The 12,776-nt window shown below is 30.8% G+C and overlaps 1 protein-coding gene across 2 annotated transcripts; it reads left to right on the top strand.

Annotated features, from left to right (window-relative positions):
* The first annotated feature begins 2,591 nt into the window (after window positions 1–2,591).
* LOC114258842 (putative serine/threonine-protein kinase PBL28) lies at window positions 2,592–7,634 on the top strand. 2 transcript variants are annotated; one of them, XM_082883411.1, is made up of 5 exons: window positions 2,592–3,281; window positions 4,240–4,355; window positions 4,467–4,751; window positions 6,386–6,586; window positions 7,503–7,634. In XM_082883411.1, exons 1-5 carry the CDS (start codon window positions 2,714–2,716, stop codon window positions 7,575–7,577), a joined length of 1,245 nt encoding a protein of 414 aa, XP_082739537.1. In that variant the 5' UTR covers window positions 2,592–2,713; the 3' UTR covers window positions 7,578–7,634. The 2 variants fall into 2 exon arrangements, with proteins under 2 accessions (XP_082739537.1, XP_082739536.1); XM_082883410.1 differs by having other exon boundaries at window positions 7,497–7,634.
* The last annotated feature ends 5,142 nt before the right edge of the window (window positions 7,635–12,776 follow it).

Here is a 12,776-nt window from a genome sequence, read left to right as displayed (position 1 = left end):
GTTTTGTTGTTTTGTTGTCGTCGATTCTAATGAGGAAGACATATATTCCTATAAATAGATAAAAGAGTCTATTGTTGACCCATATATATGCACATTTCATTTGTTTGTATGTCTATTCCATTTTCAAGATACCAACGGCTGCTCTTTACGTTGTGTTTGGTTGGAGAATTTGAGAAGGGATTTGGAAATGAAAAGGAAAAAGTTAGGTGAAATGTGAATAAAATATATTTACATTTCACTTAGTTTTACACACTTTTTCCCTTTTCCTTTCTAAATCTCTCTCCCAAATCTCCCAACCAAACACAACATTAATGTCTGTGAGCAAAGCTAGTATACATGTTGGGGAGATGAAAACAACTCTTTAATGTCTATGAGCACAGCAAATATACATGTTGGGCAGATGAAAATAATCTTCATCGTCTTGGTATACCTTATAATGACCTTTTTCATAATTCATACTATTTCAGTTGATCCAGTCGATTCAGGTATTTTGAGTAGTTATGTATAAATGGATTTCTTACTTGGTTTGGTTGGTGTATGATTTTTTTTGGTGGGTAATAAATGGTTTGCATGTTTGATTGGAACTTCAAAGCAACTAATTAAAGAGAGCAAACTAATACTACATAAATAAAGAAATAAAAAGTATTAAAAAAACTAATTACAGAAGTCAGACGTTGCCTAGTTAAGTTATCAAAACTTATTGATATAATTCGAAAGTCTTCACGCCTATTTATTTATTTATTTATTTGTTTTTTTTTTTTTTTTGGGAGGAAAGTTAAACGCAATTATATATTAAACTAAAAAATATGCTTATTTTTAAATGATAGAAGTTATACATGCATAAACAAAATCATAGGTGAAGTGAAATTTGTTCAAATATATAAATAAAGCAAAAAACATTTGTTTATCAAGATATGGAAATGAAGAAAAAGGATAAAAATTTTACCCTATTATGGTTTAAGGCCTATAGTTCAAATATAGCCAGTAAATCCCCATCTACTTTTGGAGAGGGCTGCTATTAGCAGTTACTTAAATTCTTTGGATCCCCATTTCTTTGAGTCTCCACCTTAAATCCTAAATTTCAGTAAGATTTCTTTGAACACTCCGCATAATACCAAATTTACCGCTATTTATAATACTATCACACCCAAGAGCACACCCATCTAATTTTGCACACACTCTCTCATTTTCCTTTTGATGACTGTCCATCTCCTGTTGAAAAGAACGCCGACAATCATTGTATCAATAAACACCATTGCCTTAGTGAAGAACATTGCATCGACGGTCCATAATTGAAATTCCTATCAACTCTCAACGAAAGGAGGAATCAACTCGACGGTATCTAAAGAATACTGTCGGAAAACTTGTTGGAAATTCCTGTCTATCTTTGCAAAGAACTCGTAAGAAATTCCTCTCAGGTAAAACCCTTACGAAACATTCAATCTGTTGTTGAAGATACAAAAATCAAACCGTTCAGCACACCAGTACTGTTCGGAACTTTTATATTGAACTAAATGTTTGTGTTCAGTATTGTGTTACCATACATAATCTTAACAGTTGGCAAACCATACCGCACAACTCAAACAAAACAACAACAATTGAGAACGACTGAGAATGCTAATACAAGACAGATAAACTTACCAATGGAACTCCAGCTTCATCAGAATTGTTGTCATCATCCTCAATTGTTCTACAAGGTAAAATAACTGATAAAGAGTAATATGTTGGACTTAAAAAGAGCTTTCTAGTTTGAGGTTCTTGGTTCATGAGGGTTTATGATAGTGATGAAGAGGATACGTTCAGGGTTTAAGATGGTTATAAAGAGTAATAGGTTTAGGGTTTAGAAAGGTGGAATACGTATAACTGGAGGTGGAGGTAGAGGTGGGGGTGGGGGTGGGGGTGGGGGTAGGTGTACAATATTGTAGAGTATTAGTTCTTATTTGGTAAGTGGGTGGTCCATTAAATGATGTTTTTTAATGTAATTTTACTTCAGGGTATAATTGTAATTAAAAAAAAATTAGAAATTGGGGGGTTCACAGAGGAAGTTTCTATTTCTACACACCAAATCTTCTCTGTGCACATTATTTCTCAAAGCACACACTTAGTAAATTTGAAATCTCATTTTTTACTCAACACACAACTATTATACCAAAAGTGCCCTTATTCAGGGGTGAGTTAAAATAAGTTGATAATCTGAGAGTATAGCTTCTCAGAATCAACTTTTTTGAGTTAAAATAAGTTGTTAGAAAATGACACACCTAGTGTGTTTTGTGATTTTTCATTGGTCAGAGCACCATGTGGACAACGTCACATAGTACTAACATAAAATTTAATGGTTTGTTAGGAAATTAGAGAAATGCTAAACACTACCTGAATAATTTCCCGTAGAGAAATGCTAAACAACTCCATGTGTCCTAATTTCAAATGCAGGAATATACTTGTTTATCTGTCAAATTAAACTATTAATGTTTCTTTTCCTGTTTTCAACTCAAATATTGAACTTTTTTGTTTTATTTTTGTTTTTCTGCAGAACCCGAACCCGAACCCAAACCCAAACCCAAACCAGGTTACATCAAACTTGAATACAAGTCTTACATGATATTACTTGTGATAATCTTTTATTTTCCACAAACAAAAAAATATTATACATGAACAGATGTTTTACTCAATTTTTTATTTTTTGCCGTAAGAAAATTAGACAAGAAATTTGTTTATGCATAACATTATTCTTTGCAAAAATGATTGCTCTGACAGATTTGATTTTGTGTTATCAGCTTCTGGGACAAAAAAACTATTAGCAGCCTATCTACTCACCATCATTGGATTGATGGTGTTTATCAAACTGATCAAATTTGCCACCAAGAACAACAATAGACAACATGGGATTAGTCCTAAACCTGTCCTTACCGAACGTAGTACTATGACTTGGTGTGGTCTCTATCGATTCTCCAAGGCAGAGATTGAAAATGTCATAGTTTCTGGCAATGGAAGAACATGCTTGGGAGGAAAAGGAAGAGGAAGAGGAAGTGTAAGTGCAAGCCAAGTTTTGAAAGGTGTTCTACAGAGTGGACAAGTTGTGACCATCAAGCAGATAGATAGGAATGAGAGCAACACTTCTATTTCTAATTCTAAATCTTTGACTGAACGGGTAGTTGAAGTGCTTTCAATGGTCCGACATCCAAACCTAGTTTGTCTCATTGGTTTCTGCATGGAACATCATGGCCACCACTGCTTAGTCTATGAATACTGCTCAGCTGGAAATCTAGCTCAATATCTCCAAAGTAATTATTATTAACTCCCCTCTCACAGTTTAGCTTCTTTTTTTTTCAGGGCTCATTTCTTTTCTTTTATTTGAGGGTTAATTACACTTTTTCTCCTATAATTTGATTCAAATTTTACGTTGGTTCTTATTGTTTCAAATTGACCAATTTTGGTTTCTACATTTGGTTTCAATTTGGTCGTTCAGTTCAGGATGGAGGTTAAAACTTTTTTGAGACACTTGTCAATCTTTTAAGGTTTACATGCAGAAAGAATTAACAAAAATTTAGATAGAATCACCAAATTAAAGCTAGACTAAAGTGTAAAGATCAAATTGTTCAAATTAAAACAATAGGAAACAAAGTAAAATCTTGGCCAGAGTGAAAAGTGTACTTTTTCCTTTGTTTTATGACTACTGAATCTCAACAGGAGATTCTCTGTTCCCAAATTTCTCTGTCCTTGTGTCCCAAAACATTCATATTCATTGAATCATGTCTTGAGATTTTCAATAATTAAGTAGTTGTAAGTCTACCCATGGGATGTGCCATGTACACCCAGTTACTACTTGATGTGCTTTATGTTGTGATGCAATGCAATGCATGTGCTCGAATTACAACCCAACTACATTATCTCATAACTTCAACGACTCATGTCTACTATCTATACTATTATTGTTGTACTTTTATTTGAGTTGGTGTATGTAAATTGTCTCTTTTTTGCTTCTCAAAGCACCTCTTGATAACTGCTCTGAACTGTTTTAATTCTTTTAGATCCAACTGTTTCAATAACTGTCATAGTAATGAGATTCAATTCCTTCAAATAACTGTTATTTTATGGGGGTGCAAATTACGGACTCTGCTTTATCTTGGTGCTTTTTCAAGGGGAAAAAAAATGGAGGAATTTCATTTTTATCATTTTTTTTATATTTTTTTTTATCATTCATTAAGTTCTGTTCTTCCATTTTTGTATGTCTATGTTTAGGGAAAGACACAGTCCTAACATGGGAAAAAAGAGTAAAGATCTTAAGGGACTGTGCACTTGCACTCAATTATCTCCATCATTATATGGATGGCTGCCTTGTTCACAGACATATCAAGGTAATTAATTACTGTTTCACTTGTATGTTTATCTATTAGTTGAAGTATGATTGATATATATATATATATATATACATGATTGTTTAACGATGCTACATGTTTGATTTATAGCTTAGCAACATCCTCTTGAGTAAGAACATGGAAGCCAAGCTCTCTGATTTTGTGTTGGAAATGATGTTGAGGATGGAGATGCTAGAAAAGAAGAGCGTGATTGATTGTGCACAAGTTTGGGAAGACATAGACTTGGGTTATATGGACCCTGAATACATGGTCAATGCCAAGTTGACTTGTGCTAGCGACATCTACAGTTTCGGCATCGTCATTCTGCAACTATTATCAGGACTATATGTATTTGATGATCTGGATCTTCATGCCAGAGACACTCTAAGAAGAAAGGTATTTCACTTACTTGTGTTTCCATATATATATACTAGTGGGTGGCACACACGATGTGTGTGCAATTTAAATAAGTAGGAATAAAAAAAATAATAATGAAATTAGTATTATAATGTGTACTTAGCTTAAGTGGTATGAGTTCTCGTACTTAAACCCATGGTCATGGGTTCAAGCCTTGCCCATCTCTTTGTTTAACTTTTTTTTTAAAAATAAAAAATACTGCCACATGGCATGAGGAGGAGAGTAAAGCTTCAGGATGCCACATGGCATGAGGAGGAGAGTAAAGCTTCAGGATACCAAAATTCCTGTTCACTTTATAATAGTATAGATATATATATATATATATATATATATCTTTGAGTTTGGCATAATTACATTGAATTATTTTAAAAGTTTTAATTCACATAACACTTCGTTTCTTGTTCATCAGGAAACTCGTTAGTTATATGGATGGAAAAATGATATTGTCATCTTTTTATTTTTTTATATTAAAAAGTATGATTTACTTTGTTTATCTATGTTTCTTCACACTATCTGCATTATTTCCAGTCTTTTAAGCCTTACTAAAAGGGAGGTTGGTGTAATTATACCAAAATTGTAGAGCTTGGGTTTTTCTCCAAACCTCAAGTAAGATCAGTGTAATTTACCTAGTTAAATATTTAGAAAAATTATGTTGTTGCCATTGAGTCGTGTGCTTTATATAATAGAATAGATATTACTAATATAGCACTAAGTGAGCACCCGCCGCTTGTGTGTATAATGTAAACGTTGAAATCAATGTGAACGTCTATTTCAAGTTATTTCGCGCATTTTCTTATGCTCAACTAACCTCTGTGATTGTCCTTGTTTTTATTTAAAATTTTGATTTCTTAAAAAAAAAAAAAAAAAAATTTCATTCGTCTACATTCAAATTTTTTATGGCAAACATTTAGAAATTTGGTACCTTAAATTTTTGTACCACACTCGATTTTCATATCACACCTATAGGGTATGCACACCTTATATATACATACACACATGAGATAAAGAGCGTGTGAGAGAGAGAGAAGAAACAAAACAACATGTGTTAATGTCTAGTATATATATAATATAGGGCAAATTAAACCGGTTGTCCCTATGTTTTATCCGTTGTATCATTTTGGTCATTACACTTTCAATTGACACAATTTTTGACTCTTAATTTTAAATTTTGTATCAATTTGGTCCAATTGATAATGTTGTTAGTGTTTTTGACTGAAAATAATCACTGAATTAGTTGAGATTAACTTAGCAAGGTTTGTAAATTTATAATTTTACTTTAAAAAATATAATACATGTTATATGCATATTTTCATAAAAAAATTGCTGAAGGTTGTTATTAATTGGACCAAATTGAAACAAAGTCATAAATTCAAGGTCAAAATTGAGCCAATTGAAATTACAAGGACCAAAATGACATAAAAACTAAAATACATGGACTACTGTCATAATTTTCCCTATAATATATATGAGTGAGCATAATTATAATGACCCCCTTTGACAAACTTACAACTTGAAGCCGTCTCCAAGATCATTTGTCTCCAATTTGTTTTTCTCTTTTGCTGTGCCTCAATCACAAAAACTCACAAACATATTAAAAATCTTTTGTGGTGCAGGCAAACGATGTTTGTATGGGGAAATGCCTGATTTTGGATTTTGAAGATCCAAGGCTGAATGGAAATGTGAACAGAGTCGACTTTGAATCCATATTACAAATTGGAATGTTGTGTGTTGCCAAATCAAGCAAAGGTCGTCCATCCATAAAAGAGGTGCTCGATGAGTTGGACGAAGCTTGCCAAAGTAGTTGCTCCTCACATGTATGTGTTGGTTTGTTTTGCTCACGGCTTTTAGCCATCACATCATATTTATGCAAACGGTTCGAAACAATGGTATTATGATATATATTGATATAAATGATGTAGTCATGTATTGGTCAATATTAGACAATATTGACTATTTGTCTGTAAATATCGATATTGAAAGTCTAAAATTCTGATATTTATTGCATCCAAGGCTGGCCTTGGGCATAGGCCCACCAGGCCAGGGCCTAGGGCCCTCAAAATTGACCCAAGAAAGGGTCCTCTCTTATTATAATTTAATGTAATATATTACGTATGTTTTAAATCTAAAAAAAATTAAAGAAGGCCTAAACTAACTTAAATTAAATTGATTCTTTCAAAAATTGAAAGGCGCATTCAAAAAAATTAGCATTGTTATCCATTGACAATATACCCAAAAAAGGGCCCCAGCCTATTTTAGTTTAGTGTAATATATTAGGTATGTTGTAAGTCCAAAAAAAATTAAGAATGGCCCAAACTAATTTAAAATAAATTGACTCATTAAAAAAATTGAAAGACCCATTTAAAATAATTAGCATTGTTATCCATTGAAAATGATTTTGCAAAAAAATTAGATTATGCAAATATAAGAAGAGCAAGAATCAAGCGATATTTATTAGTTGTTGTAATGTAATGTTAAGTATTTTTTTTTTGATTTTGAAACAAATTTTTTGTCGTTTACCTTCAATTTTTTTTTTTTTTTTTTTTTTTTTTCATTCAATGAAAAAAAAATGTGAAGGGTCTTAGAAATTTATCAGTTGATTGTCGGCTTTGAGCTCCGAAAATCTCAGGGCCGGGCCTGATTGCATCAATTGATATTTAAACCCTAATATACATACTATTTGTTGTGTTAGACCTAGTGGACTGACTGTATATACTTTTGTATCAGTTGCAGCCAACAAGGAAGGAGATGAGCTCATCTGCAACACCCCTATCCCAACAACGTCTTCATATTTCATTACCAGCTTGACATGCAAGAATTGCATGATTTAAGATGCTACTAATTATAACCCCAACCCCCCCCCCCCCCCCCCCCCCCCAAAAAAAAAAAAAAAAATTTCACTTGTCTTTTCCAGAAGTTTTTGATAGTGGAAAATGTTGAGTTGTCAATAACATGGGTAGATATATAAAAAATTTAGAAAAATTAGTAAAATATTCCTCTCCAACTTTGTCTAGTAAGAGATGTCAAAGATACATTTTTTTTAATTAGCTAAGGTTTCTCAACATTTTCACAAAGAAATCAACTTAGAGAAGTTTCGCCTGACTCAGAGAAATTTCGGTCCCGACTCAGAGAAATTTTGAAATTTATCTGGTATGATCACAGAGAAATTTTGAAATTTCTCTGTGAAATTTGAAATTGCTTTGAGTCAGGCAAAATTTATCTGAGTCGAATTTTTTTTATAGAAATGTTGAGGGACCTTAACTACTATGAAAATATATGTCATTTATCTTATAAAATCTTAATATCAGGGACCTTAAAAAAAATTCTCCTAAAATTTTTATTAAAATATGTGAAATATGTATGAGAGTTCAAACTTTTTTGACATTATTTGATCCTTAATGAATGCCCAATGGATAGTTGTTAACCGAATCCATTGATAATTACAGAAATTTCTTCTGTGATTTCATGGTCGTATATTCATTTGCTGCGTTCAATTGACAGAAAGGAAAATAAAAACCGTTTTATTTTTCTGTACATGTGTTCAATTGTTGTAGGAAAAACATAGATCCAACCATAATTGTTTTCTTGAAGGAAACATTTTCCTTAAAATACTTTCTTATAAAACATTTTGTTCTACAAAAAAGTTTAAATTGTTTTGTATATAAACTTTCTTGTAAACTCAGCAGTTGACAAGAAAGTAAATAATTTCTATTATCTTTTAACTAATTTTTATCAAGAAATATTTTCTTGTGTTATATTCTTGACAAATGAACGGAGAGCAGTATTCGTCGTTTTAGCTGCTGGGAAGTTGAACTAATATCATGAGCTACATTTTCAAATCCTACCATTAATGACAATTTAGATCTATTTTATTATATAAAGTACACAATTCACTTGGCATAATTGTCATGTAATTTTAATTTTAATAAAAATCATAAATATTTAACTTTATTTAGCAATTACTCTAAGTATCAAAAATAAAATCAATAAATCAAATATTGATACATATATGCATATATTTAGATTGCACGTGTATTATGAATTTAAGTGAGAATTTAAAATGAAAAACATAAAGATAATGTGAATGAAATATATTATTTTAAATATCTATTTAAATTTATGATTGAAACACAATATAACAATGGAGTGGGGTATTAGAGGGAAGAGGGGAAATGATTAGGTATAGTAGACGCTATTGTTTGGTTGTGAGTGTAATGATGAGGTGGTGTGTTTGGTTAGGGAATAGAAAAGGGTATTAGTGAAAATGAATAATTTTGATATTCGAATGTAAAATTTGATAAGGAACAATCCTTATCCTTGCTAACCCACGTAAAGAACAATGAAATAAAGTTAAAAAATGTATTGTCAATGCGCAGACGAGAAAGCTCTTAACGGTGCCCGAACCGTTTCTTTATCAAAATTCAATCTTGGGATCACAATCTGATTACAGAAATCATTGTCTCAGATATTAGATTTTGTGTGATTGTAATAACAAAAATGATAACATAACACTTTAAAAAAAATAAAGAAAAAATTTAATATAATAGTGATACCATATCAATATTGACACATGCTATGACTAAATTATTCAAATTAAAATTATGAGAAGTAAAATAACACTTCACTTAAATTACAGGGACTAAAGAGCATTTCCATCAAAACTTTCAAAATTAGGTGTGCCAATTTTTTTTTGAAGGTTTAGGTGGCAAATTGACATATGTCAATTTGACATAGAAACTCTTCACCCGATATGTCAAATCTATTAGTCTATTATTTTTAAAAAATGAAATTATTTTGTTGGGTGGACTCAACATTTGACATAAACACGGAGCATGCCAAATTTTATATGTTGAGTTCATACTAAATGCTAACTCAAAATTTGGCATATTAAGTAGAGTTGATGGTTGATGCCAAAATATGACTATTAGAGTGCCCCATCAGATTTGAAGTATTGGATGGAGATGCTCTAATTGTGTAATTTAGGATTTACCCTAAAAGTAATTAACACCTAACATCTATTCTATTATTAAAAGGGAACAACAATTTTGGTGTCATGAAGCCACTACTAAAAAACTTTTCTCAATTTTTCCTAAAATGACCTTAACTTCTTACACTCACATCAGTTTTAATTAGAGGTAAAATGATAAATTAAACCACCAATTCCACTTCCCACTCTCTCCGTCACAAACAGTTAGAACACCTTCATTGAATTGTTTTCGCATTTGATTTCACTAAAAGTACTGTACAACTTCATTGTATTTTTTATACAAAAATTCTTAAACTTCTCTGTATCTTCACTGTATTTTGCATGCTTTATGAACTTCCGCACCAGGTCGATGCTTTCCAATTATTGGATCAAACAAAAGGAACTACATACCTACATACGGTAAGCAATGAGCATAAAAAAAAAACAGTGCTTCTATTCTTTTTTTTTTTGTTTGTTTTTTCTTTTCCCCTGTTTGCTTTCCAATTACTGCACCACACAAAAAAATAATGGTTTGTTTGTTTGTTTGCACTATCACAAATGTCTGCAATTTTTTACACTTACTTAGAAGTTTGGGATTTTTTTCCATTTTACTTTTTTAAGCTTTTGTTTGTTTGTTTGTGTATAAATTTAGTATTTAATGGTTTGTTTGTTTGTTCGTACTATCACAAATGTCCGCAATTTTTTACACTTACTTAGACTTAAATAGTTTGGGGTTTTTTCCCATTTCATTTTTTTAAGCTTTTGTTTGTTTGTTTGTGTATAAATTCAGTATTTAAAATTTTGATTTTTCTGTGTTTGTTATTTAAAATAAAATTCAATGCTCTTAAAAAATCATAGAAAATGAGTGTCTTGGAATTTTTTTTTGTATTTTTTTGTGTAATCATACTTTTCTGTTTGGTTCAATTTTTTTCCCCAAAATTGTGAATCAGTGCAATTGTTTAGACTTACACCTAAACAGTTTGGGTTTTTTTTTTTTTTTTTCTTGTTTGGTATATTTCTATTTGGTATTTTTCCACTTTTTTTTTTTGTTTCTCCTATTCACTTTTTTTTTTTTTTTTGGGCCCGGTGTGGAGTTAATATTGCTTTATTATTTGTTTTAAGTAGTAAAAATTGTGATTGTTAATGGATAGATGGTGGGTAGGCTTATCAACCATAATTGTGAATTTTTTTTTTTTTTGGGTGTAATACTATTAATTTTTTCAGGTTGCTTTATGACTTTGTGTTGTTTTAACAACTTCTCGGGTGATTCTTTATCGACACTTATCTTGATTTTTCTGTGTTTGTTTTTTAAAATAAAATTCTGTGCTCTTAAAAAAATCATATAAAATGAGTGACTTGGATTTTTTTTTTGTATTTTTTGTGTAATCATACTTTCCTGTTTGGTTCAATTTTTTTTTCCCAAAATTGTGAATCATAAAATGTGTGCAATTGTTTAGACTTACACTTATACAGTTTGGGTTTTTCTTCTTTTTGTTTTTTTGTTGGGTAATGATACATCCCACTAAAAGTGGTGCTCTAAAGCACCATTAATAAGTTGGCAAGCACTTTAACCAAAAAAAAAAAAAAAAAACACAAGACACAAGCAATGGGTCCCGTCCACTGCCACATCATTAGTGATGCTTTTAGAGTACCACTTTTAGTGGTCTCAAGCATTATTGTGTTCCCCTGTTTGGTATATTTCTCCTATTCACTTTTTTTTTTTTTTGATTGGCCTAGGTGTGGAGTTAATATTTGTTTTTTTTTTTAGTAGTAAAAATTGTGATTGTAAATTAACAGATGGTGGGTAGGCTTATCAACCATAATTGTGATTTTTTTTTTGGGTGTAATACTATTAACTTTTTTGTAGGTTGCTTTATGACCTTGTGTTGTTCAAAATAAATAACTTCTTGGGTGATTCTTTATCGACACTTATCTACTTTGACTGTAAGTATTCTATATGAGTGTTAGATTTATAATGAGTGTTAGATTTATAATCACAACAATTATTTTGTGTTGTCTTTTTTTTTTTTTTTTTTTTTTCTGTAATACTATTAATTATACTTTCTATAAAAATTTATAGAAAATGAAATGTTTCATTGTGTTATCAAGTTAAAAAAAAAAATAATAATAATATATTTTTTTTGTTTATCTCAACATTTGTATTTATGTGTTTATAATTGTTGTGATTTTATTTTAAAATTGTTTGTTTTCTTTATATACATCAACACATCCAGAGCATCAACACCACCATTGGGCTATGCCCCTGTAATTCATTCAACTACTGAGTTACAAAGGAATAAAGCAATTAAGCAATGGAAGAACATTTGATATTAAAAAAATAGAATTCCGTCTAAGAAAGCTAAAAGAATTATTTTCTTAGATTGAATTACCTCATTGGACTTTGAATTCTCTCACACAAATCAGAGAAAAAGAAACTAATGGCGCTAAAATAGAGAACACCCGTATTTTCAGTTTCCTGCATGCATATATATAGTGGTCAGTTTTTGCACTCATGTTCAAAATCTATCTACTTGCCATTCCTATGTTTCCCTTTTAGTTAACACTAGTAAATATTGTATTTTTTTTTTAAAATTTGTGCATATTTTAATGTACATATATTTTATTTATCAAATACGTTAATATCAAATGTTACATCGTACATAATTACTCATATGATTTATATGTATATTATTAAAAAAATAATATCAAATTTATATTATAATTTTCAAAGAAATTGCATACACATCGCGGCCACTAGTTTATTATTTAAAAACATTACTAGTTGGCAATGGCATAGCTCTTGTTGCACAAACAACAAGAACACCCTATGCAGATAAAAACATTGGCAATCTCGAAGTTGTTGGAAGTTTGCAAAACATCCAACTAAATCAACATAAAATTTGTTTATATATAGCATATTCTTTGCAAAAATGCTTGCTGACAGATATCATTTTGTGCGACAAAAACACTATTAGCAGTCTTTCTACCCTCCATTGGATTGATGGTGTTTATCATACTGATCAAATTTGCCACCATGAACA

This window comes from Camellia sinensis, chromosome 8, assembly GCF_055761805.1.
Source record: "Camellia sinensis isolate YWXY chromosome 8, ASM5576180v1, whole genome shotgun sequence".
Lineage (NCBI taxonomy): Eukaryota > Viridiplantae > Streptophyta > Magnoliopsida > Ericales > Theaceae > Camellia > Camellia sinensis.
Note: the sequence above shows the minus strand (reverse complement) of the source record. Positions and strands in the feature narration are given on the sequence as shown.

Bases quoted from the DNA above. Each gene is read 5' to 3' on its own strand.
- LOC114258842 (XM_082883410.1), top strand. From the start codon at position 2,714: ATGCATAACATTATTCTTTGCAAAAATGATTGCTCTGACAGATTTGAT. The intron at 3,282-4,239 runs GTAATTATTATT...GTCTATGTTTAG, and splicing joins TCTAGCTCAATATCTCCAAA to GGAAAGACACAGTCCTAACA. The intron at 6,587-7,496 runs GTATGTGTTGGT...CTTTTGTATCAG, and splicing joins AAAGTAGTTGCTCCTCACAT to TTGCAGCCAACAAGGAAGGA.